We start from the raw sequence: 25,788 nt of genomic DNA, 5'->3' as shown, positions 1-25,788 counted from the left end.
CAAGAGAGAAAAAGGGGGTTCGACCGAGAGGAGAAAGAGAAGAGAAAGAAGAAGAGAGGAGAAAAGAAAGGAAAGAAAGAAAGTTCTCCGAAGCTTCTCCAAAGTTGGTCTTTCTCTACATCCTTATTTTGGTGAAATCTTCATATCCGGTGATCTCTAACCTTTTTTTATTTGGTTATCTCTCAATTCTTGTGAATGGGTTTGAATTAGAAACTTGTTTTCTCTCATGATTTTGTAAACCTCAAGTTTGGGCAAACTTGAGAGAAATTGATATAGTAAGCCCATATTTAATAGTGGAAGATTATTCGGATTTGCCCCATAGTTTTTTCCCTTCATACTGAAGGGTTTTTCCACATAAATCTTGTGTTGTGGTTGTTTGATTGAGCTTGGTTGTTTGAGTTTCCCATAACGAGTATTTGGTTGTTTGAGCTTCCCATAACGAGTATTTGGTTGTTTGAGCTTCCCATAACAAGTGGTATCAGAGCTTGGTTGTTTGGGGTATTTTTGATCCAATGGAGAGTTCAAATGCAGCTAATAGAATGGTTGGTCTGAACGGAGAAAATTGGATAATATGGAAAGCAAAGATGGAAGACTATTTGTACTGCAGAGACTTGTATGCACCCATTGAAGGGGAAAAACCTGAAAATATTTCAGATGAAGAATAGAAGAAACTTGATAGAAAAGCAGTTGGGCATATCCGACAATCGGTGGATGATAGCATTTTTCACCATGTCTCAAGTGAAACTTCAGCCAATTTAGTCTTCCACTGTCTCACCTAGATTATTGCCATCACTCTTTGTTGATTATATGTGATCGATGTTGATTGATTCAGCTCGATAAAAGGATCATTGCTGATTGTCTATTTTTGGAAGAGCTACTGTTGTTCCCGAAAATTTCCCATACACTCTTCCGGCAAGGGCGGTGGCTGAAAAAAAAACAACAACAATCACCTGGAGAATTTAGTGAACCTGTTAATTTGAAGGTGATTGTTCTGAAGGAAGAAAACAAGGAACTTGAATTGCCGTTGTTCAAAGACGTGAGAGGCAGACCTTAGGGAAACTCGAACGACGAAGTGCTTGTTGATGAGCCCGCGAGATTGTTCGGCGAGCAGGAGTTTTTTTTCCGTTGAGATTTTCTGGTTGCGGGGAGAAGATACACCATCTGCATCGCCAAAAAAGACGACTCTGGTTCTATTTCTCGTGGAGCACGAACTCTGTTGTATATCCAGTTGTCGACACTGCTAATTTTTGGGTGCTATATCTTATTTCGGAAAACTTCTATGCTGGTGTTCGAGTTATCTGTACGCGTTACGGACAACGTTGCTTTGTTGGAAGCCAGCGTTGCACTAGATTTGTTTCTATTTTTGGAGGTTGAAGACGATTGTTCTCTGTTGATTTAATCCGTCGAGCGACATTACCATACTGGTGAATATTTATTGAAGTTGTTGTGTTAACCCGTTGTCATCCAGCCCGAGACCTCAAGAAAATTTATGCTGCTTGGTTTGCGTGGGAGGATGATGACACCGAATTACTGTTGTTCTTTGTTGGCCTTTCCATAACGGGTTCATTGCCAACTTCAGTGGACGACGACTCTACTATGTTTCTATTTTCTGCTCGTCAGGAAGATTTACTATTGATACTCTTAGAGATATCTCCTCTGCTGGTTTCCGAAAACTCTCTGGCTCATCTTCATCGCTAGCTAGTCTCGCTCTATTTGAAAGTGGGGAAGGCGACTTGCCAAAATTAATATTTCACCAAGTTAGGAAACTTGGTTTTAATCACCTGGTCCCGCTTTGCCGAGTCAACCCAGCGAGCTGAGCGACTCGGATTGAGCAATCTGCGAGCCAACTCGGACCAAGCCCGCACAAGCATGACCGAGCCAACTCGGTTTCGGGTCAACTGACTCGGCCCACTTTTTTCTGCATCTGTTATATGGCTCCAAGTCTCGAGTTCTATACATATTTCTTCCACGACTCGACTATATTAGTGATATCTGACGCGACTCGACTCGGACCCTTTTTTCTCCGGCTAGATTATTATTTTTTAGTATTGGCAGCATATTCCTTGGTCACCATATTATTTAGTATAAATACTCGCATCGGATTATTTCATGGGTCATTTTATAAAGATTTTTATTATTTAGTACGTGTTAATGGGCCCATGCCCATTTTAGCTATTGTTATTGTGTCTCTTTGGATAAAGACATTATTATTGAAGGACCTCTCAATTGCTGATTTTTATTAGCATTAGCTCTTTTGATGATGAAGAAAGCCAAGGTGGCCTTAGAATATTATCTTTCGGCTAATTACCCGTTACCCCCCTTAATTGGTATTTATTACTCCTACCATTTGAGAGTCGTTGTCTTGTGGAGGGACACAGTGATGGAGGAGTTTTATTACACTTCTGAGCATTATGTATAAACCCACTACCTATAGAAGATAAGAGTGTGTCCTACATCCAGCATGAGTTATGACTGGAGTACGGAGTGATGTCATACAGCTTTGAGTGATTTTACTTTCACTTATTTTATGCTACCTAGGCCTCATGGAAGAGACCACCAACATGAGGGGGAGTGTTGGAAGATATGGAGGATTGCCATTTTGTACGAGAAGATCCTATACACCATTTGTAGCAAGCTGGGAGTTCATGGTGTTCTCTCACCCTTAATTTGAGGGGAAGTGTTAGAAGATGGGCTTAAACCCACACGACCAAGGAAGACTCACATATCCAAGTGTGTTGCAAGATAGGCCCAAACCCATAAGACCAAGGAAGGTCTACACATCCAAGACATGTAGAAGATAGACTCAAGGCTCATAGATCAAGGAGAAGGCCCACATGTCCATACAATGATGGCAAAATGGTAATTAAAGAATCATCTCATAGAGATGACATTGATGTAATTATGTTAAGTTCTAAGGACATTAGTGTAATATTTTACTTTGATTAATATATAAATTGAGTTTAGGTGGAGGGTTAGGACAACAAGTCCATAACCTCTTCTTCCTCTTGTTTTCTCCCAATGGGTCTCTTTTTTTCTCCATGAACTAAATCCATGGAGTCGTGAAAATCAACATAGAACATTGGTAAGATGACATTTTCACTCGTATTGCAAATGTTTTGGAAAATTTGAAACTTTGGATGAACTAACTCAGAAGAGTTTTATTTTAGATGTTGCTTGGTTCTTCATTATCCCAGAAAAAACCATGGAGGAAAGAAACCCTTGTGAAAATCTCCTCCAACAAGCCATCGTCCAAGAAGATGATTGTGAGTTAACTCAAAAAAATTAAACTTAGACATACACAATGGAGTCAACTCAAATCAACAAGACCATGCTGAAATTAATGTTATTAGTAGCTCATCAGAGAGCTTGATGCTCCATGTTTTAAATTCAAAATTGATCCTATTCAAGTTTCATCTATCCCTCTGCCTATTATGCCATTTGTTACGCTTTATCAATACCTTAATTATCACACTACAATTACTGTCAGCATCGTCAAACAACTTGACCTTTAAAATTAGTCGTCAATTAACAACCCATCTACCAAAATGTGTAGCCCTTCAACAACTATCATTAACCTCAATATCATTCCAAAACTGCTTCCATCTACCCGAAATTGATGCTGATTTTCAGCTCAACAAATCTCACACCTTGACTGAAATAGAAATCAAAATCTCTCAACCCATCCTTTCAAAAGCATCTCTAAATAACTAGCAAAATCCTTCCATACCCATCAACACTGATCGTCAATTAGCCATTTTCCCTGTTACCACTTGGTTTAGTGAGTACGAAGATTTTGAGTTTATTAGTTGAAAAAAAAGTTTTCTAAGTTAGTTAGTCATTTTGGGATATGAATCATGAATAGTAAAGATTTTGATTTGAGTTTCTTTGATTCGTCGATAGACGTTGCGACACATCGTCAGCTTCAAACTCGACCACGAAGGCGATTCTGCTCTGTGATTTTTCTGCTCTATGATTTCCACTTGTTCCTGATCTTCATAGGAGCAGAAGGATTTGACAAGAAAGTGGACAGGAGACGATTCCAATTTCCATGCGTGATTGCATTCCTCACGGACCCATTTGTCTGTAATCAAAGTTTTCTATTTCTATTGGCTGATTTATTTCGGGAAGATTGTTGAGAATATATTTGCTATGTTATTTGCTTGACTCTGTCCGCTGGCATTTCTTATAATCACGAGAAAATCTCTCTATCTTGTTGTCAAGGGTTTTTTACTAAAATAATTATTTTAAAAAACTTATTTTGAGAAACAAGATGTCATGAATTTATTTTAAAAAATACCTAACTTTGACCGATCCATTGTACATGTGTACAATAAAAAATAACACATAAGACTTTTTACATATTGCATGTCATCAGTACAGTGTGAGTGGTTGAACACATCAACTATCACATCACTATTCTGACACGTCATTTGCCACCCTAATCTGCCATGTCATTAAATGATAAAAAATTGAATATTTTTTTATTTTAAAAATTAAATTTATGAATATACTTTTTATTACCTTATATCTAAAATAATAAATTATAAAAAAATCTGATAAACAATTAAAAAATTAACTCCTACTTATTTAACACCGTTTATTATCAATTAAAATATTTATTAATTAAAAATATTTATTTCTGTGATAGAGCTCCCCTCCACCTCCGCCGCTGACTCGCCGAAAGCCGGCCGGACCTCTGCCCCTCAAAGAACAGTATGCACTTGGACAGCGCGTCCGCGTAGTCATGGTAACTGGGTTCCACTCGCGGCAGCTGCGGAAGCAGCAGCAGAGGAACACGAAACAGGAGTCCACGAAGTGGAACAGTACTGAAAGGGGGCTTGCCCATGGTTAGCGAGATAGCTAACTATGTACCAAGAGGGAGCGGCAGAGAGAGAGGGAGAGACAGGGAGAGACAGGGACAGAGAGAGAGAGGAGTTTGCTGTTTCTTCTGCTGGTGAATGGGGAGTTGTGATTAAGCGGGGGAGCAGCGGCAGCTGGCACTGCGAAAGGGCGAGAGAAGAGGGGCGAGGGAGATCATGGGTGTCCACGTAATCGCCCTCTCGCAGTGCCAGCTGCCGCCGCTCGGCCTCGGCGGCTCCCCTGCTCCTCTCCTCTCGCAATTGGCGGCAGCAGGGGAGCGATCTCGCAGTGCCAACTGCCGCCCGCTCCCCTGTTGTCGCCGCTCGGCCTCGGCCTCTCCCCCGCTTAATCACTACTCCCCATTCGCCAGCAGAAGAAACAACAAACTCCTCTTTCTCTCTCTCTCTCCCCCTCCCCCTCCCTCTCTCTCTCTCTGGTACAAAGTTAGCTATCTCGCTAACCGTGAGCAAGCCCCCTTTTAGTACTGTTCCACTTCGTGGACTCCTGTTTCGTGTTCCTCTATTGCTGCTGCTGTTGCTGCTTCCGCAGCTGGCGCTAGTGGAACCCAGTTACCGTGACTACGCGGATGCGCTGTCCAAGTACATACTATTCTTTGAGGGGAAGAGATCCGACGGGCTTCCGGCGAGTCAGGGGTAGAGGTGGAGGAGAGCTCTGTCACATAATTAAAAAATTTTAATTAATAAATATTTTAATTGATAATAAATGGTGCTAAATAATTATGAGTTAATTTTTTAATTCTTTATCATATTTTTTAATAATTTATTATTTTAGATATAAGGTAACAAAAAGAGTATTCATAAATTTGATTTTTAAAATAAAAAAAAATTTATTCAATTTTTTTATCATTTCATGACATGGCAGATTACGTGGTGAATGACGTGTTAGATTAGTGATGTGGCAGCCGATGTGTTCAACCACTCGCACTGCACTGATGACATGGTGATACGTAAGCAGTCAAAGCCTACGTGTCATATTTGATTGTACACATGTACAGTGGACGGGTCAAAGTTGGATATTTTTCAAAATATGTTCATGGTGTCGTTGTTTCTCAAAATAAGTTTTTTAAAAGGGTTATTTTGGTAAAAATCCCTTGTCATAATTCCACTACTGTTGACGATAGATTTCCGAGTATCTCTGTCATGAATCATAGTCCCGTTGCTGTTGTTGGAGAAGACAAAACTGTTTCGGTGTTTTGAATCTCTTTCGAGGCGTCGACAACAAGAGTTTGATTTTTCTGGTTCATCGATGTGTTGTTCGGAAACCAGCGCTCTTCGGGGAAGAGGACGCACTGTTGTTGGATTTTTGCAGTTTTGGTTCCCGCTCTGTCGCTTCGCTGCTAGCTGTCTTACTCTCCGCTTATTTCTAGAATGAAGCTGTTAGATCACTGCTTTCTAGTTTAGTCTTCCTTCCGGCGAGTTCAGAATCTGAAAAAAAAATTATTTTGAACTAGCTTGTTTCCTTTTCCAGAAACTCTTATGACTCATCTTCATCGCCAGCTAGGCGCTGCTTTGGCAGGACAAAGACACTGGTCCAACCTACTAGGTTCATCGCTAGCTTTATTTGCGGATTTATTGTTGTTTGATTCATGAAATTTAATCTTGATCTTTCTAGTCATCTCCAACTTGGTTGCCTGCTGGAAAGATCTTGAATTTGCAAGATAACGAGCATTACCAGCTAGCTGTTTCTGGAAACTAATTTGTCGCTGCCTCTGTTATTCTTATTTTTGGAAGTATGTGGCTCGTCGGTTTGAGATTCCAGGCTCTTCACCATCTTGTGCCGTTTCTGGATAGTGTTTCTATCTTGAGCTATTCGTCGTCGTAGGGAAGAAGAGATATTGTTGCAAAATTAAAATTTTTCTAGGTTAGGAAATTTGGTTTAATCGAGCATTGGTTTTTTGTTGAGACCCGAACCAGGCCGAGTTAACCCAGCAACCCGAGGATCACTTGATGTTTTGTTCTGTCGAGTTAACTCAGGCCAACTCTGACCAAGCCAAGTCGGTCCGGTTAACTTGTCCCGAGTCCGGGTCACAAGGTGTATACCAATTTCTCCTACGACTCGACTATTGGTCTGATATCTGACTCAACTTGACTCGATTCCTTGCCTCTAGCTAGATTATTATTTTGAAGTATTGGTACTTTATTCCTTAGTCAACGTATTGTTTGGTACATGAACTCGACGTGGATTATTTTATGGGTCCTTGGATTTTTATTATTTGGTATGTGTTATTGGGCCCATGCCCATTTTAGCTGTTATTATTGTGTCTCTTTGATTGAGATATTATTTCTAAAAAAGAACTCCTTGGTTACTTGCCTTTGTCGGCATTAGTTCTTTTGATGCAGAGTTTAAATTTCTTAGAAAAATAAAGTACATAGTGGCTTCAGCATCTTATCTTCCACTTTACCCATTGCCCATTGGTTATTTGACAACCTTTCTCTTACTATCCTTTATTTGACTTTCACCTACCCACCCTTTTGAAGTATTATTTTGGTTGACCCCTTTTATTTATATGGGTGTTTTAAGTTTATTGAGACTTTTTATTGGTACCCGTGGGTCTTTTATCGTCGTCTTGTGAATGAAAAGTATTACCCACTTTAGTGATTATTATCACTATATTTGTTCGAAATCCTTTGAGTTTGGTTTCGACTTATGTTTTATCACCCATTTCTACCCTTTGAGAGTTTGTACCTAGTGTCGTACTTATCCTTGGGACACCTTGATGGAAGAGTTTATTAATATATCTATGTTATTAGGTTCAAGCTGGGATCACTGCCAGTACCTCCTAGTTTGAGGGGGAGTGTTGGAAGATATGATATAATTAGGGTGGTACTAATTTAATTAGTTTAAATTTTTTGTATCTTCTTCACTCTTATTAGGGTGAAGGGTATACTTGTAATATTGGTAGTTTTGATACTTATAGATTAAATTTATGAGGAAGGGTTTGGACTAATTCCAAGACCCTAATCTCTTCCTCCTTTTTCCCTCACGTATTCTTCTCTTTTCTCTCTTGGACGTGTATCATACTCTCTCATCTTTTTTTTTTCTCACTTCTTCCTTCTTTTCTTTGCTTAACTTTATTACCTATGGAATACTGAAAATCAAGATGGTATTAGAATAGATACTCATATGTGGGTCTACACTTAAATTATCTACTTATAAAGCCACAAAAGAGAGCTTACAACTAAAACTATGCACTTGTAGAGGCACAAAAGAAGGCCTACACCTAAAATTATCCACTTGTAGAACCACAAAAGATAACCTACACCTAAATTATCCACTTATATAGCTACAAAAGATGACCTACACCTAAATTATCCACTTGTAGAACCACAAAAGAGGGCCTATAGAGAAAGGGAGGTTAAAGAATAGTCTCACATGGATTACTTGAGTATAAAGATCTTGAGTTTATTAATTAGTAAAGAGGTTTCCATCGCCTAGAGAAATGTCTCAAATTTTTGTTGTTGCACTCCAAATTGAGAATCATAAATACTATGATAGCTTATGATCGGACGGTTGAGATATCACCGAATAGTTTTTCGTATTGGATCGGCCCTCTCCCCCCTCTTAAAAAAGAAAAAAACGAAAAATCTAAACCGAAACGTATCAAACGTTACGCACAACACGCTGAGATTGAAAACTAGAGCGAAACAAGTGAAAAAACACTATAGTCTAAATTCCCCGCAACCCGTGCCACCGCTTCTACCCTACTTCAAAATCCAGATCCCGGAAGGCGTCAGTGGTACGTGCTCGATCCGCTGCTCCAGCTATGCCCATGTCGTCGGTTTTGGGCAACTGAAGGACATGGTCAGGCTTCTCACGACAAGTGAAAAATTCGGTGGCCTCCCATGGAAAATCAGATGAAAGAGAAGGTTTTTGTACATTATAACCACACAGATCCTTGTAGCCACGCAAGGTGGACAGCAAGGTTGCCTTTTTTCCCTTCTCTTGTCTGTTTATATCTTAAATAAATGTGGATGTGGAGCGGTTCTCCTCAGCGGGGGTACTTTTTTCTGTTTTCTGGTTTTGTTTACGACGCTCACCATCTTGTTGACAGGGAATGCAATCAGTTTATGTATAGCAGGCCGTGGAAGCCGGTTGTGGATTTCTACTTTGATTTTGTCAATGGAAACTTGTCACTTTCAACCTTCTTTGGTAGTGAGGTAGATCTTTTATTTACTGAAGGCATTCCGGTTACATCTCATCATATATCTTGTGTGTTATATAGTGACTAATTTACTACTTTATACTTTGCTTCGAGTGCAATAAGCACAGAGGCATAGAAGCTTTATAACTGTATAAAAAAAATTTCATTGTTAAATCGTTGGAAGTAAAAGCTCTTTACCGATCTGAGATAATTCTATCTCTATCAGTCTGGTTTTCTCATTTCCCACGGTTCAAAATAGTTTCGTACTGAACTCTGTTTTTTCTTCTGTTCATTTATTATAGAGGCCCATGTTTATTGAAGCACCAAGCGAGGATGACCATGACAATGTTCCAACTTCTGAGGAGCGCAAATTGACTTGGAAGGATAGGACAGGAAGATGGGCAAGAACAACATTTAAGATAGTTCTTTCATATCATGGTGCAACATTTGACGGATGGCAGAAGCAGCCAGGCCTAAACACTGTTCAAGGGTGAATAGTGTTCTCCTATATCTTTGTTGAGTTTTTGATTCATGTTAATCCCCTGTTCCCTGTTCTTGATTGTGAAACTGTTATTTCTATTTTTTCATTTTATTGAGCTCTACAAAAGTTAACTGAGGTTTTTAGAATTTCACTTGTGTTTCCTCACTTGCCTCTTTTATGAACGTGGTTGGATATGATGATTGATTAATGCAGGCAGAAAACACGTATATTCTTTAGATTATTGAAGAGGAATTTTACAAAGAGGTATTTTCTTCTGCAGTTTGGTGGAAAAATCTCTTGGGACCTTTGTGGATGACCGAAAAGTAAATCAGCTTAAAGAAAAGTCTATACCCATTGAAGGTTGTGCTTTAGTTGCCGGGCGCACTGACAAAGGAGTCACAGCACTTAACCAAGTCTGTTCATTTTGTATGTTTCCTCCTTTTAGGTGATTATTTTTATTTCTCACATGTACACTAAAATGGGAATTGACTGAAAAATTTAAGTTTATAATTGTACAAACCATCCACTTACTTGTAGTATCGTTGTTTTTAAGGATTGTGTGAGTAATTATTCCATCTCTCTCTTTTTTTTTTTCTTTTCTTGGGGGTGGTGGTGGTGGGGGTTGGGGGGTTTGGCTTCTGCTGTTGCATGATCTTTCACTCTGTTTTATGGGCTTTGATAAAGCTTCTCAGTGGCCGTGAAATTCTTACTTGTAGATACTTGGAGAAAAGATGTGAAAAGTGAAGATATCCAAGAAGCTATAAACAAAGCAGCACCTGGAAATATCAGGGCCATATAGATCTAAGGTACATGTTGTTTAAATATAAATATCAAGTGCTGTTGTAGTTTCCTGTTTCAATTTAATATCATAATTTCATGCTGTACAAACATGTAAGTGTCATTTGGTTTTAATTACAAGCTGGAAATTGATGTATGCGTTTGATAAGTATTGGCTCCATTTAAGTGCAAGACGTTTCATTTTGATGAAATTGATACATGTTTTTATTCTAATGCATGTCAGCTATGGGAATTGATGCTCTCATGTTCGCATTTTTTTTGTTGTTAACCCTCTTATGTATGGTTCCAAGTGAGCTGCTTTTCTGAAAACATCCCACTAAAAGGTTCTGTTGTTCTCCTATTTATGTATAGGTTACTGATATGAGAAAAATGTGTTTGGCCAAACTGATGGTCCTTCAATTCATCTCAAGTTGAAGTCAACCTTTCTATGAGAACTACATGTAATCGCATACAATATTCTTTCACCAACAAAATTGTAAAGTAGCTTGTTTATCTCGCCATTAAAGCTTCCCCTTGTAAATTGCACTATTATGTTATTGGATTATTTGCTATTATCTTTTGTTATTTTGTCAAGTTCAATGAGTGTCCTGGCAGGACTATCTCACAGCTACTTTATTCTTCTTGTTTATCTGGGGAAGAAAATTTTGATATAAAATGAAAAGGATTGTAGGTATCATCCTAACTTCTCAGCCAAATGGAGGCGTTAATTCTACATTTTTCCTGTTAATAATGCCGAGGAAGTTCAGAACAATGAGGGGGGGACCAAAAAGTGATGTTTTCTGTTCTTGCAGTGAGAACAATGAGCTGAAGCAGCAGTTTGATGGATACATGGAAGAGAGCAACGGTTTCTTCAGTGTATATGATGAAGATGATGATTCTGGGAGAAAAAAACCTAGTGGCTTCAATGTAAGTAGAGTGAATCAACTTTTGCAGAAGTTGGAAGGGAAGACCTTATCCTATAAGATGTTTGCACGGGATACAAAAGCTTCTAGGAGCATGTAAGAACTGTTTCAATCTTGTTCCCATATACAGATTCATCTACTTGGTCAACAGTTTATCGGTGCTTACCATGATTCAGGCATGGATATTCATGCTTGTGGTCCTATTGGAGACCACCCACCACTCAGTGTTTCATCGGTAACATGAGTACAATCCATCATGTTTGTAGTATGTGGCACTATTATTTATGTAATACACTGTTTGTGGAGAATCAAAAGCTAGCACAGATAATTTAGCTCATTTGAAGTAGATTCAGAGTTGAAGTTGAATAAGTGGAAATCATGACTATTAAGATAACTTGTTTCATATTTGTCAGGGGTCCTCCAACAGAGTGTTTTGTTTACCATGCTCGAGCAGCAGAAGCCATGTTGCCTTCCACCAAGGGGCAGTCTTCTAGTCATCCATTACTAGCAGAGGTGGAAGTTATTGTTTCACAAACAAGAGTAATGTGTGTGGAGCTTATTGCAAACCGCTTCTTGCGTAAGGTATGTTTTTGACTTTCATATGCTACTGGTAGATTTTCCATTTGAGTGTTTTGACTTCCACTTGTTTCTTGTAGATTTTCCATGTGTGTCTTTGCAATTGGTTATCTCCTCCATGAAATTGTCCCTTCTTTTACTGCATATTATGTTCAATACACAGTTTGTTTGTCTAATTTGTTGTAGCTTAGAATTCTTCTGATTGAGTCTAAAGGATCATCTCTACTTTATGCCGGATACAGCTGATGCTTTCATCCTATTGATTTTCAAAAGAAAATATTAGTCTAGCAAATTTGAATTTCAGGAAATTGAAAATGAAAATAACCTCTTACTCTGATTCCGTTTTAACATCTATTACTTCTAATTTTCTATGTTGTGATCATGTGTATCTTTTTCTTTTTACAGATGGTTCGGGTGCTTGTAGCAACAAGTATACGAGAGGCAGCTGCGGGAGCAGAGGATGATGCTTTGCTAAAGCTGATGGATGCCACTTGCAGACGTGCCACCGCACCGCCAGCCCCACCTGAAGGCCTCTGCCTTATCGATGTTGGATATGGAGAATTCAGGCCAGAAATCTGCCTAATGCCCTAGAAGTCTAACAGGGGACTGGGTTTTTTACTCAATTAGAGGTAAATCTTAACTTTTGACTGAAATAGGGCACTGTCAGTTTTTTCGGTGGCCCATATGCTCTAATTGGTGTAAAAAGCATTTTTGCCAATCTTTTTTTTTTGGTTTTCTGTTTCTTGAAAGCTAAACAATCTCGGACTATCCCAAGGAATGATGCCTGCAACCAATTCTCGTGTTAATTCTATCATGGTTGGGCTGACCTGAGATTTTCCGCGAAACAACCACAGTCATTTTCGTATAAGATCAGGTCAGGTAGGACTGCATATTCACTAATCACCAAAGAATTCTGTTTTCCAAACATTAAACTGCGTAGTTTCTTAATCCCCTTTGGCAGGTCTATCTCAAGAGACCAATAGGTTCTGATACAAGTCAGACCACCCCCTCAGCGCTCTGCTATCTCAAGTGTTATACTTTCCTATGATTGATGTTGTCATCTAGAAAACAAGATATTAGATCAGGTTCTGGATTTATTCTACATTTTCTCCTATTACTTAATGCTGTACAATTTGGTGAAACAAATGGAAGCAAATAGATTTGTTAGAATAGTTCCACATAGTTCCAGGATTAGGAAGATCCTGTAATTATTACATGGGAAGAGTCTTCATGACTCAATTTATTCGTATTTAGGAGTACTAAAATAATGTCAAATAGATTCCTTGTTATAATTCTTCTTTGTTTTGATTAGTTATTTTGAAGGTGGAACTTGACCAAGTACCCAAACGAAGATTATTAACTGATCTGTATGTGATTCAATTGTGTTCGTTGAAGCTAACCATGGAATAAGAAGCAGAAGAAGAAGAGACGGGCATTTACAGCTTTATTCTCCAACCAAAAAGATCGAAATTTGACTGCTCAGTGTCTCTGCTCAGAGAGAGAAGCGTCTGTTAAAGAATCCATGGCCATCATAGGCAGGAAAACAACAGCAAAAAGCAGCCTGTACAATTATCACTACCCAAGTATGGTGAGTTCAGTTCATTATTTGGTGGCAGAGGAAATATGAGGACGAAACAAGAAGAAGAACCATCCAATTATAAAATTGGAAATATAGAATCAATTACGCTCAATACTAAAAAGAGCTGTTAATTGGTTAACAAAAAGATAAACAAAAGATCAGTGGCCGGCCTTGCTTTTCTCAGAGCAGAATCCGTTAACGACCTTCGCCATTTTGAAATTTCAATTCTGTAATTTGGTCGATATTCTCCAGCCTCGGCTGCCACCTGTTCTTCGCCCGCCCTCTTGGCACTTCCCGCCCATCCTCTTCCTTCTCTCCCCCTCCTTGTCTCTCTCGGAAAATCTCCCCGTCTTCAAAACACTTCTACCCTCCCCCCAACGCGCTCGCCTGCTTAACCGTATTTCTCCTCTCGAACCGCCCGGGCCTTCCACCCCAATGGCCCGCAGCGTCCCTCCTTGGCCCTTTTCAGGCGTTGCTCTCCTCCTCCTCTTCATTTCTTCGCCTGTTGCGGCAGCGCCGATCGATGATGCTCGTGCTCTTCTCAGATTCAAGGAGTCGTTGAGGAACGCCAGCGCGTTGAAAAACTGGGTCGTCGGCACCACCCCTTGCCAGCAGGACCCGAAGCGGAGGTGGGTCGGAGTGCTTTGCTATAATGAGACCCTATGGGGTCTGCAACTCGAGGACATGGGCCTCACCGGTATGATCGACGTCGATGCCCTCGTCGGCCTCAAAAACTTCCGTACCATTAGCGTCGCCAGGAATGGCTTTGACGGGAACTTCCCTAGTTTCTCCAAGCTGGGCGCGTTGAAGTCCATCTACCTTTCTGGTAACGAGTTCTCCGGCGAGATACCGGCGGAGGCATTTGCTGGCATGAGCTCGTTGAAGAAGCTGTTTTTGTCGCGTAATGAGTTTACCGGGAACATCCCTGTCAGCTTGACCAAGGCGCCCAAGCTCTTTGAACTGAGGCTGGACGATAACCAGTTCACCGGGAACATACCGGATTTCAAGCAGGAAGATTTGAAATTGGTCAATATTTCGCACAACAAATTGGAGGGGCCGATTCCGGCGGCTCTCAGCAACTTGGATAGCAGCCTCTTTTCAGGTTTCTGATCTGTTGCAGAACTCATCCTTGTTTAATGGTTAATGAAGGCGATTTTAGCTAGTTTAGAAGTTTTTTTTTTCTTTTCGAAATTGATTGTCATTTATAACGTGTTTTCCAAATTGACTTGAATAATTCAAGTGCATAACAACTGCAAGGAAAGTGGTGATTTACGTTTTGAAATTCTTTACAGACAACGAGGATCTATGCGGCAAGCCTCTGGACATCTCATGCAGATCCTCCAAGAAGAACACATCGACGGCCCTTTTGGTAATCCTCATCATAATAGGCGTAGCCGTGGCGTTGGGGATCGTCTGGGCTATCCTGGCGTTCTTCCGCCGCGACTCATCGCAAGAGGATGAATTCTCTCAGACGGCAAAGGGGAAGACTGTCGACGAAGACAGGCTCGAACGAGGGTCTCCCAGGTACTCGAGCGTGGAGAAGAAGATGGCTAGAGAGCAGAAGGAGCAAGGAATGCTGCTCTTCGTCGGCAACGACCGGGAGCGGTTCGAGTTGCAGGACCTGATGAGAGCGTCAGCGGAGGTTCTCCGGAGCAGCAACTTCGCCTCGTCCTACAAGGCGGTACTCCCGAGTGGGCCTGCCTTGGTGGTGAAGAGGTTCAGAGAGATGAACGGCGTCGGAAGAGAAGACTTCCACGAACACATGAGAAGACTGGGGAGGCTAAAACACCCCAACTTGCTGCCTCTGGTCGCTTTCTACTACATGAGGGACGAGAAGCTGCTGGTTACCGACTTCATCGGCAAGGAAAGCTTGGTGCAAGCACTCCATGGTAAGTCGAAAAATTCCATTCTTCGGCTCTCTGTCCCTGCGTTAATCATCCTCATCATCGTCGTCGTCAGTCATGGTTGACCAATTTGACATGAACAGGCAACAGAAGCCCAAATTGTCCGACTCTCGATTGGCCAACTCGTCTGAGAATCGTCAAAGGAGTAGCCAGGGGACTGAGTTTTCTCCACAATGAGCTTCCGACATTGATAGTACCTCACGGGCACCTCAAGTCCTCCAACGTTGTCCTGGGAGAGAATTACGAGCCTCTCCTAACGGACTACGGTCTAGCCCCTGTAATGAGCAAAGACGCCAAGCAGCTCCTCGTCGCGTACCAGTCCTCAGAGTACGCCCAAACCGGCCAAGTCACGAGAAAGAGCGACGTCTGGAGCTTGGGCATACTCATCCTGGAGATTCTAACGGGTAAATATCCGGCCAATTTCCTCCCCAAGGGCGGCTCGAACGGTGGCGCCGATCTGGCGGGCTGGGTGAACTCCATCGTGAGGGAAGAATGGACGGGGGAAGTGTTCGATAAAGACATGGATGGGACTGAAAACGCCGATGGGGAGATGTTGAAGCTGTTGACGATCGGTCTGGGCTGTTGCGAGCTCGACATGGAGAAGAGATGGGATTTAGCAAAAGCAGCAATGAAGATCGAAGAGTTGAAAGAGATGGAATACGACGAGTCATCGTACGCCAGCGACGGGGAAGTCCACACGACAGCCATGACAGACAATGACCTCTCTCTCTCAAGGAACAACTGAGGATGGAGTGTAGCAGAGGCCGGAAAAAGAGACTAGGACGATAACCTTGACGGAGAAGCGGAAATTTTGTTGTTGAAGGTTGAATTACTACGAAAAGGTTTGTACAGAGAAGATCATTTTTTAGGTAGAGCAGTAAAATTTGTTAATCTCATTCTCTTGCCTTGCCTGTTAGTAGTCTCTTCTATACCCTCAAGAAGCCCTTTGGCTTTAATTTTTAATTAAAATTTTATTTTTTAAAAAATTGTTGACATTTTTAGGGAGCTGGGTTTTGCACACTTGAAGACCTGCCTGGAATGCGAGAAATAGGGTCCCACACGAACGGCTTCCGTGGACGTGCGCGACTTTCGACGGATCCTGGAAAGGAGTTCGAATCCTTATCTGGACCTCGTATGAGAGCGGATAATTAGGTTGAAATACGGAAATTGGATCTTGACCCAATCGTGCAAGTCTCTTTGGATCGTCTGCCTCCTCTTGCTCGCTGCAAAACTATCTTCAACCACCGGAGCTCCAAAAGAAAATAAAAAAAGTAACAGAAGGAAAAAAATGGCCAAAGGCAAAAAGGAGGAACGAATCTTCCTCTGTAACCCTATGCTAGTCACCGGATGAGAAGAGAAAGGAAAAGAAAAGTGTGCATGAGAGACAGAAGATGAAAAACCCATGAAAAATATATTGCTCCATGAAATCTATTCAAGAGAGTAGTTGATGAGTCAAGAAAGTGCTTCAAACCTTTGTCCATTGTAGGCATGAAAATTCATCAAAATTGGAACCCTGATCGACGGTCAAATTCCAAGCTTCCCCATTTGGTGAAGCAGGTTAACTCATTTAACTCGATTCGATGCCTTACCCGAAACCCGGCCTCTGCACTCCTCGTTCTCCTGAGTAACATAACATGTTTTTGATCAAATTAAAATAATAATAATTATTATTAATTTATATATTTGTAATTATAATATTAGAATGATGCAAATCTCATTGACCAGAGTTGTGGGTCAACTGGGTCAAAGACTTAGATGGAAATTTAGGTACTCTTTTATTGTGCAAATTGCATCGAAGGTGAGAAGTATAGACGCACCAATGACGGCTCTGATGGGCTCCAAAGTGGATACAGTCCTCCTCCAGAGTTGGAGGAAGTTACGGGTTCCTTTGTTGATAACATGATATGTTTCACGTCGAATCACCAACTTGGACCGAGCTTGAAAACGAACGCCGAATCAGTCGAGGGAATAAAAGCATCAACCGCCACGACTTCTTTTATTCGCAGAATACAATTCTTTCTCGGGAATAAGAATTTCACGCTTATCTTCAACCTCGGCAGTCCAACTCAAGAACACCAAAGCTCTCCCAAATCCACTGTGTATGCCACTGGTTCTTGATGGGCGAGTTGGATTCCGATCCTGGTAAATCCTCGTTACCTCTAGAGGAGATTGAGCTCTTGCTATCCACCGACGGAAAGGTACGATATTTCGTTTCCTGTTCATTCTCAGATGCTTATGTAGTTCCTCTTTCATGAGCTTTGTGAAGCCGTTAAATTGCGTTCCATCTTTTTCTGGTTCATGATGAAAACGAAAAGTGAGACAGCGGAAAGTAGTAGACTTGGATTTTTTTTTTTTTTTTTTTTAACATAAGACATATCAGAATCACAGGAAAGGGTAAACGGTAGATAGGGTCTCCCCAAATTTGTTCGTTTACACCACATCCAGGGAGAATGAACTGTCCAGATTGTCATCTCATGCTGAGACATCATCCTCTTAGGAAATTTGATTGATGAAGTTTACTGTCAAAACAGGAGTCACTGCAGTGGTTAGATCAGACGCCGACCTTTCTCTTCTTCTCAGCGAACTGGTGCAGGCCCTGCAAAAACTTCACGTCGGTGCTGGCGGATATGTACAAGACACTCAAATCCACAGACAGGGAATTCCAAGTTATCTTTGTTTCCCTTGACAGGGATGAAACTAGTTTCAGAGAATACTCCCGGTGCATGCCGTGGCTTGTGCTACCTTTCGACCTTCCCACCTCGACAAGGCTATGTGAGCGTTACAACGTGAGTCATATCCCATCGTTGATTCTATGGAGTTCAGACTGTAATGTCGTGGAGGAAGACGTTGTTCGCTTCGTGGACGATTACGGGATTGGCGCATTCCCCTTCACTCGTAAGAGAAGAGAGCAATTGATGGCCATGGACGAAGCTTTGCGCCTTGGAGGGTCGTTGCAGGCTCTTTTGGGGACTGCGGAGCGTGACTATGTGATCAGCGGAGACGGGATGAAGGTAATTGACATGGTCGTTTGTGCGTTGGCTGGTTTATGACTCAGAAATTTGTTCGAATATCTTATTTGCATGGCCTCTTGCTCTGTTCTTTCCACAGATACCCATCAGCCATCTCGCCGGGAAGACGATTGGGCTCTACTTTGGAGGCTACTGGAGTCCCCCATGTCGCAATTTCACTCACCAACTGGTCGATGTCTACGAGGAGCTCAGCGTCTCAGAACCTGGAAAGTTTCAAGTCATTTTCGTATCTTCAGACTCCAACCAAGGCGAATTTGATCAAAATATCAGCTCACTGCCATGGCCATCGATTCCATACAAGGATAAGACGCTCAAAAACCTGTCTCGGATCTTCCTCGTCAACAGAATACCAGCAGTGGTGCTCATAGGACCAGATGGGAAGACCCTCAACACAAATGGCCGCGATCTGATCACCTCCTACGGCGCTAAAGCCTTCCCGTTCACTGAAACAAGGATTACCGAGTTGGAGGGTTTGTTGGAGAAGGAAAGAGAAGGACTGCCGCAGCAGGTGAGTGACCCAAAACACCAACATGAGCTGAAGCTGGACAGAGCCATGGCTTATGTCTGCGACGGATGTACGAGGCCAGGAAGATTCTGGGTTTTCTCCTGCAACAACTGTAATTTTGATCTCCACCCACAATGTGTTCAAGGGTCTTCTTAGTTTGCCGTTCAGAAGTCTAGATTCGATATATAACTCCATTTTTATCAGATTATGAGCAATTATGCAACTGTGCTCTGTATTATCATTATGATTAATTGTTGATTGGATAATCGAGTTAATGATATAACTTTGGAAGAGTATGTCCGATTGTACAAATGAATCATCTTAATCTCATTCACATTTTACAACAACAGCTGTTGCACTCTTTTGAGTAGCCATCCTGAGATAAAGCGCGCAAGAGAGAATAACTGCCTCTATTCCCAAAACGTATTGTTTCTGGTTTTACCCGGTCTTTCAAATGAGGCCATAAAAAACCCGAGGAGAAAAAAACTGCGACGAACTGTTCATGGAGCATCCATTTATTCGGGCAAATGCTCCGCAGGAAGAAAACGGTTGAAAAAACTGCGGGGATTGGAGAGAGAACTAGGGAAGATTCAGGAATGGCGAGGAGAAAATAAAGGAAAAACTAGATTTAAAAAAGCAGCCATGATTAGCTCTTCCAGGTCCACCTGCAGACAAAAGCAGGTAGGTGCAAAGTCCAGCACCATCGCATATCAGGAAGGAAAGGAAGAAAGAAAACCGGAAAGAGAAAATTAAAGAAAAACGAACAAGAAGTACAGACGAAAGAGAAGACAGGAAGAGTTTATACATTAGGTTCAGGAAAATCAGCTCCAGAAATTTAAAGGGATTGTTTGTGGAGCCACAGAGCCTGTCCAGGGTCTTCTCTTTCTTATCTGCAATCTGTAACTCTTACTCGGAGATCATATTGAGAATCTTTAAAAATAAAGTGAGTTTTTTTAGTTTTCTGTTTTTTTTTTTCTATTATTACTAGCTTGTGTTCTGGAATTCTTCCTTCGTAATCTTCAATTGTTTGAATAACCCTGTGACCTAGATCCTCCGTAAAGCGAAAAAAATCTAAACAGAAGAAGGAAAGATGTGGAACAGAGGCAAAGACAACGGGCGCAATCATGGATTGGTGGCGATCGCCATTGACAAGGACAAGGGAAGCCAATATGCTCTCAAATGGTCGACGGAGCATCTCGCCAATCGCGGCGACACCGTCTTCCTCATCCATGTTAACACCAAATATCAGTCTATTCCAAATCCACGTAAATCTCTCTCTCTCTCTCTCTCTCTCTCTCTCTCTCTCTCTCTCTCATCTCTTCTGCAAGTTTACGTGCGTGCATGGATCGCAGTGGGGAACCAAGTCTCAATCTCGGACGTGCACGACACCGTGGCATCGGCGATTCGGCACGACATGAATTCCCAGAACAAAGAGCTGTTTCTTCCCTTCCGCTGCTTCTGCACCCGCAAAGATGTGCGTCCTGCAGCTCCCTGCAATCACGATTTATTTTCTCTTCTTTCTCGTTATTGTTATTACAGAAGAATCAAAAGAGTACTGACGGAACTCAATCCATCAGATACAATGCAAGGACGTGGTGCTGGAAGACACAGATATCTCCAAGGCACTAATCGATTACATTTCCCACAATGCGATCGACAATCTAGTAGTGGGTGCTTCTGCGCGAAATGCATTCGTGAGGTGATTATGTTTTTGGAGATTCAAAGTATCGATCCTTTTTCGTTTTGAAGAAAACTGTTCGTTCAGCAGCTTAGATTAGATTAAATCACATGAGTTTAAGTTTGTTAGTACTCTATCTCTCACGAGAATTTCATTGCCGGAGAACAGGAGATTCAAGGCAGCCGACGTTCCGACTAGTGTTTCTAAAGGAGCTCCAGATTTCTGCACCGTTTACGTGATCTCCAAAGGGAAAATCTCGTCGGTGAGATCGGCAACCAGGCCAGCGCCAGCCATGTCTCCCCTCCGAACTCAGATCCACAACCAGCCCAGCATTAAAACTGAGCAGCAGGAGACTCCATCGTTCCAGACTACTCTCCCCCAATCTCATCCGGCAAGAGGTTCCATCTTCTCCACTAATCATCCCTCAATAAGCCCTTCATCATATTGCTGAATCCTAATCAAGTGTGATTCTGGGTCTCATTCTGCAGCAGCGGCAGTGGCGGCGGCACCTGCAGCACAAGTTCACTATGAACCTCCCAACGCCCACGAAGAGGTGGACGAGATCAAGTACCAGCCCAGGCATATTTATTTCATATTCATTGTTTCTTTTCTTGGATCATTGATAACATCAAGAGATTGATGAGAAACTCAAGAACTCAAATACTAAATTGAATGTAATGGGGAAAACCTTGTGTGGCGGAAGCAGGTCACCCTTCACAAGGGGCTCCATGGGCGGCACCAACGCCAAATCATATGGAGAACTCAGCTTGCCAGACTCGGATCTATCGTTGGTCAGCAGCGGCCGGCCAAGCTCAGAGCGCCAGTACCCTTCCATCTACGACCAAATGGAATCCACCAGACCTGCTAGGCTCTCCAATGGTGATTATGGGATGGATAACCGGAGCTTTGAATCAATTCAAGGGCAAAGGGGCATTGATCTCATGGACCGCCACTCTACTTACTCGCACGAGAGTGACAGAACATCTTGGTCATCTCAATCAATGGTCTGTTACTTGAATTTTCTGTTCAACAAATATGGTGTTCTGTGGTTGTCTGACATGGATGTAATTCAACTCCACTGCAGGACGAATTAGAAGTGGAAATGAGGAGGCTGAGAATGGAACTCAAGCAGACTATGGACATGTACAGTAATGCCTGCAAGGAAGCAATTTCAGCGAAACAGAAGGTTACAGTTGCTTACATTCTCCGGGTCTATTCCCCATGGAAGTCAGTACCTGTGTTTGTTTCCCGATTTTGGGTCTAATTTGCTACATTTTACTTGCAAAACAATAGGCTCGTGAGCTCCATCGCTGGAAAATTGAGGAAGAACATAGACTAGAAGAGGCCCGGATGGCTGAGGAAGCAGCCTTGGCTATTGCGGAGAAGGAAAAGGCCAAGTGCAAGGCAGCAATGGAAGCGGCCGAAGCTGCTCAAAGAATCGCAGAGCTGGAAGCCCAGAAGAGGATGAACGCAGAGATGAGAGCTCTCAAAGAAGGGGAAGAGAAGAAGAAAGCCTTGGATGCTTTGGTTAATTCAGATGGGAGATACAGAAAGTACGACATCGAGGACATTGAACAGGCAACTGAATTTTTCACTGAATCTCGTAAAATTGGCGAAGGTGGCTACGGACCCGTGTACAAGTGTTACCTGGATCACACCCCCGTCGCCATTAAAGTCCTGCGTCCAGATGCTGCTCAAGGAAGATCCCAGTTTCAACAGGAGGTGAAGAGCAAAAACTTAACAACCTATACAGTAAAAGATGACATGATCTGTAACCACAAATGCTAGATCAATATTGATCTTGTTACCTTATATTAATATTGCAGGTTGAAGTGCTGAGCAGCATAAGGCACCCCAACATGGTTCTTCTGCTGGGAGCATGCCCAGAATACGGTTGCTTGATCTACGAATACATGGCTAATGGGAGCTTGGAAGATCGTCTATTCCGACGAGGGAACTCTCCGGTCCTTTCTTGGCAACTCAGGTTCCGAATTGCTGCAGAAATTGGAACAGCACTCCTCTTCCTCCACCAGACGAAGCCTGAGCCACTCGTGCACCGCGACCTCAAACCTGGGAACATCTTACTAGATCGGAACTATGTGAGCAAAATCAGTGATGTCGGACTGGCCAGGCTGGTTCCTCCAAACGTGGCCAACACTGTGACCCAGTACCGGATGACCTCCACAGCTGGGACTTTCTGCTATATTGATCCAGAATACCAGCAAACTGGGATGCTTGGCGTCAAATCAGACGTTTACTCTCTGGGAATCCTGCTCCTCCAGGTGCTAACTGCCAAGCAACCAATGGGACTGACCCACCACGTCGAGAAGGCAATAGAGAAGGGGACATTCGAGGAAATGCTGGATCCTCTGGTGCCCGACTGGCCCGTTGAGGAGGCCTTGAGTCTTGCCAGGATGGCGCTCAAGTGCTCTGAGCTGAGGAGGAAAGACCGCCCAGATCTTAGCAAGGACGTCGTGCCAGAGCTCAATAGATTGCGGTCAGTTTCAGATGAAAGTATGCCTGCCCATGTTATCAGTGGAGGTCCCTCACCAAACCACAGTTTCGCTTCTTTCCACCAGGTAAGACTCAGATACAGAAAATCCAGGACTGAGATAAGGAAAATCCTCAGAATAATTGATGACTTGTTGGGTGATTTTGCAGGAAATTATGAGTGAATCTCTTCATTCAGGATATGAAAGTCGCTCTAGTGCGTCATCTGTAACTGGAAGGCGTACAAGCATTGCATGAGTTGGCCACAAAGACGAGGCAAGTTCCTACTTCTCTTGCTTCATGTTTCTCACAATAAAGATCCAATATGTAATAATACCCACAAGTTTGATGCTTCTGAAGTAAGAAGTTGAAGCGATGAATCTGGGACAGTTTTTTTTTTTTTTTTTTTTTTTTTTTTTTGACATACAAATTGTACCAACTATCCAGTATAACTATCATCATCTGTAATATTGACAACAAATAAGACAGGATGCTCTCGAGGAAGAAGCCCTAATGTACATGCTTCTTAAATAGAGAGCTCTTTTTTTCTCTCAGATCCTGGTTTGAATTCATGAAAATTGGCAATGAATGAGAAAGGATTTATCTGAACACATTGTGAACCTGCTTTACTTGTTTGAAGATAATCCTGAAAAAGGAATGAACACTCCTTACAAAAGAGCACGATTCCAGGAAAATGTTTAAGCTGTGACAAGAAACATTATTCTTGTGAATCGTGTTATCCAGATTGATATTCAAATCAGTCATAACAATATACACTACATGGATAGGCATGCTCACTTAAGTAAGGATTCCATAAAATTCTATTATCATCTTCCAGTAACTCCTATAAAAGCAGACATGTCAGGTGACTGATTTCAATTGACATGCCTATCAACACGAGATCAAATTTTAAGAATTAAGAATATACAAGAGATTCCAATTGTACATGGAATTCGAGTGCTGAAACTCCAGCTTCAATCACTGAACTACATCCATTGCTTAGTTTCAAAATCCTTTTCTTGTTTGTTGAAGAGCATAACCGGTTGTCATTTCTGATGATTCATATCTGCAATATCTGTGACTCCATTTTATCCCATGATTGCACATAGTGTGGCCAAATTGGAGCAAACAGAATTACCAACTATTTCTTGAAATATACCACCCTGGCTAGTTAAAGTCCATCCCAATGAACTTTGGATTCTACAAAACCTTCGAAGCTGAACGGAATGTATTCAATGTAAAAAAATCAGGTGAGAATCCACTTCAAAGCCATATTTAAGAATTCTCTCTGAGACTCTTCATTTTGAAGTTAGCAGCACAGGAGAGCAAAAACAGATTTTCAGTGTTCTTAGAATCCTACAAAGACCAAAACTCGCTTATTTATAGAATCTCCTGTCCTTACCATTTCCCTAATTTTCTGTTTTTTTTGGACCTCTTCAACCGAAAGTAAGCAGTCTCCATCTCATTAAGACATCCATAACGAGAATAGTACCTAATGAATGCATTTATGGTGGTGGAGTCGACTTTGAAACCACTTGAAATCATCTCTTCCATTCCAAGCTCCAGGAACAAGTAGCCCACACTCCAAAGCACAAGATGGGCAATGGGTGAACTGTAGAACACGCTCAGGTTATCTGATTTTAATTGATTGTGACTTCATGCCTGACTTAAGACATCTCATGAAACAGTTCCATCTTCCCATAAGCATCCACTAATCCCATATATTACCTCAGGCACAAAAGAGTTATTCTTAATTTTATCCTAAACGGCATAAGATTGGGAGAAGAGACCATTATCGGCATAACAGAACATCAAAACTGACAAAGTATCATAGCCAGGTTCCACTCCTTTGGGGTTGGATCCCAAGGAAACTTGATGATCTACCTTGGGCATCTTACCCAAAAGAAACATTAGTCGGTTTAGTTCAAAGTGTGTGGGCATTCCAGCCCCTCTTCCTCGTGGCTCCCATTGCCAAAGTATCTGTGTCAATACTCCAACAGACGAGGTAACAGGCCACTATGATTAGGTCCAGACAATAAAAATGCACTTTGTAAACCAGATTGTAAAATTTTAAGTGATTATAATCCAGGATTATCAACAGGTAACGTCCAGCGCCCAATATGATTAATACCGAAAAAAATCAATTAAGATTTCCCACTCGTCCGATGCTCCATTTTCTGGGTTAATAAATCCAGCAGTGAAGTTCATTAAGTAATACCATGCATCCGAAATGCAGCAGCAGGAAGGCATATGGTGGGGAAAGTAAACCAGAGCAGATATTGGCCGCTGAAATTCAGATCACCCATTTCTAACGTAGAGCTATTTATTAGAAATAAAAGTTTGGTATATGCTAAAGAAAGGAAAAGCAGAGAGTCGACCTAAAAGCAAGAGCAGGAGAAAGAAACAAAGAAAAGGTAAATCGAATAAGAATGATGATTAAACGAATTCATGAACCAACCTTTGGAGCTGAAACACATGCAGACGAATCAGATGGCTTAAGAAATGCCCGCCATTTCCTCTGTTTAAATCCGGTCGAAAATGGAGGAGAATAACGCAAACACCGAGGAGAAACCAGGGCTACAACCTCCATCATCCAGGATGGAAAACAGAAAACGCCATTCATTGCAAGCACGGGCGCATGAAATCGATAAAGTATTTCATTCAAACAATCATAACAACCAAATCCGCATTCAAATTCCCCAACATGAAGCAAAGAAAACCTATTCAGGTTCTTTGCTCTCTTATAATCCACGGATGAAAATCGACTTCAGCCCCTGTTAACTGCCAAGGTTCTTTAGCTCCAACTCCAAGGATAAAAGCCACT

General features: G+C 41.8%; 4 protein-coding genes and 1 long non-coding RNA gene across 5 annotated transcripts; 4 read left to right on the top strand and 1 right to left on the bottom strand.

Annotated features, from left to right (window-relative positions):
- Positions 1-8,735: 8,735 nt before the first annotated feature.
- LOC137942109 (uncharacterized) lies at positions 8,736-12,839 on the top strand. The gene is given in 9 exon segments (XM_068787792.1): positions 8,736-8,803; positions 8,933-9,038; positions 9,325-9,512; positions 9,784-9,929; positions 10,220-10,337; positions 10,972-11,054; positions 11,092-11,299; positions 11,617-11,785; positions 12,185-12,839. Coding segments are annotated over 9 exon segments (1,272 nt in total). The 3' UTR covers positions 12,371-12,839.
- Positions 12,840-13,730: 891 nt separating this feature from the next.
- On the top strand, positions 13,731-16,140 carry LOC137942009 (pollen receptor-like kinase 4). Its single transcript, XM_068787669.1, has 3 exons — positions 13,731-14,460; positions 14,651-15,247; positions 15,346-16,140. Exons 1-3 carry the CDS (start codon positions 13,794-13,796, stop codon positions 16,005-16,007), a joined length of 1,926 nt encoding a protein of 641 aa, XP_068643770.1. The 5' UTR covers positions 13,731-13,793; the 3' UTR covers positions 16,008-16,140.
- Positions 16,141-17,379: 1,239 nt separating this feature from the next.
- On the top strand, positions 17,380-18,952 carry LOC137940944 (probable nucleoredoxin 3). Its single transcript, XM_068786064.1, has 3 exons — positions 17,380-17,460; positions 17,794-18,273; positions 18,371-18,952. Exons 1-3 carry the CDS (start codon positions 17,380-17,382, stop codon positions 18,950-18,952), a joined length of 1,143 nt encoding a protein of 380 aa, XP_068642165.1.
- A 629-nt stretch (positions 18,953-19,581) lies between these two features.
- LOC137941187 (U-box domain-containing protein 35-like) lies at positions 19,582-23,378 on the top strand. The gene is made up of 11 exons (XM_068786493.1): positions 19,582-19,739; positions 19,858-20,061; positions 20,149-20,270; positions 20,374-20,495; positions 20,643-20,872; positions 20,996-21,041; positions 21,181-21,491; positions 21,533-21,660; positions 21,768-22,196; positions 22,301-23,053; positions 23,136-23,378. Exons 2-11 carry the CDS (start codon positions 19,887-19,889, stop codon positions 23,220-23,222), a joined length of 2,403 nt encoding a protein of 800 aa, XP_068642594.1. The 5' UTR covers positions 19,582-19,739; positions 19,858-19,886; the 3' UTR covers positions 23,223-23,378.
- On the bottom strand, positions 22,101-25,678 carry LOC137941188 (uncharacterized). The gene is made up of 3 exons (XR_011110373.1): positions 25,423-25,678; positions 22,283-23,610; positions 22,101-22,164 (listed from the first exon to the last, which is right to left on the bottom strand). It is a non-coding gene; the product is annotated as an uncharacterized lncRNA (long non-coding RNA).
- Positions 25,679-25,788: the final 110 nt, after the last annotated feature.

The sequence above is a fragment of the Aristolochia californica genome, unplaced genomic scaffold (assembly GCF_029961685.1).
Source record: "Aristolochia californica isolate CCGP_79_NKW_82.1479 unplaced genomic scaffold, dmAriCali1.0.hap1 SCAF_9, whole genome shotgun sequence".
In the NCBI taxonomy this organism is placed as follows: domain Eukaryota; kingdom Viridiplantae; phylum Streptophyta; class Magnoliopsida; order Piperales; family Aristolochiaceae; genus Aristolochia; species Aristolochia californica.
Note: the sequence above shows the minus strand (reverse complement) of the source record. Positions and strands in the feature narration are given on the sequence as shown.

What these genes read in the sequence shown, in the direction of transcription:
- LOC137942009 (XM_068787669.1), top strand. Translation starts at nt 13,794, where the DNA reads ATGGCCCGCAGCGTCCCTCCTTGGCCCTTTTCAGGCGTTGCTCTCCTC. An exon ending in GGATAGCAGCCTCTTTTCAG is followed by an intron (nt 14,461 to 14,650) that starts GTTTCTGATCTG and finishes AATTCTTTACAG; the next exon opens with ACAACGAGGATCTATGCGGC. An exon ending in CTTGGTGCAAGCACTCCATG is followed by an intron (nt 15,248 to 15,345) that starts GTAAGTCGAAAA and finishes TGACATGAACAG; the next exon opens with GCAACAGAAGCCCAAATTGT.
- LOC137940944 (XM_068786064.1), top strand. Translation starts at nt 17,380, where the DNA reads ATGGGCGAGTTGGATTCCGATCCTGGTAAATCCTCGTTACCTCTAGAG. An exon ending in TGCTATCCACCGACGGAAAG is followed by an intron (nt 17,461 to 17,793) that starts GTACGATATTTC and finishes CTGTCAAAACAG; the next exon opens with GAGTCACTGCAGTGGTTAGA. An exon ending in TCAGCGGAGACGGGATGAAG is followed by an intron (nt 18,274 to 18,370) that starts GTAATTGACATG and finishes TTCTTTCCACAG; the next exon opens with ATACCCATCAGCCATCTCGC.
- LOC137941187 (XM_068786493.1), top strand. Translation starts at nt 19,887, where the DNA reads ATGTGGAACAGAGGCAAAGACAACGGGCGCAATCATGGATTGGTGGCG. An exon ending in GCTTCTGCACCCGCAAAGAT is followed by an intron (nt 20,271 to 20,373) that starts GTGCGTCCTGCA and finishes TCAATCCATCAG; the next exon opens with ATACAATGCAAGGACGTGGT. An exon ending in CCAATCTCATCCGGCAAGAG is followed by an intron (nt 20,873 to 20,995) that starts GTTCCATCTTCT and finishes CTGCAGCACAAG; the next exon opens with TTCACTATGAACCTCCCAAC.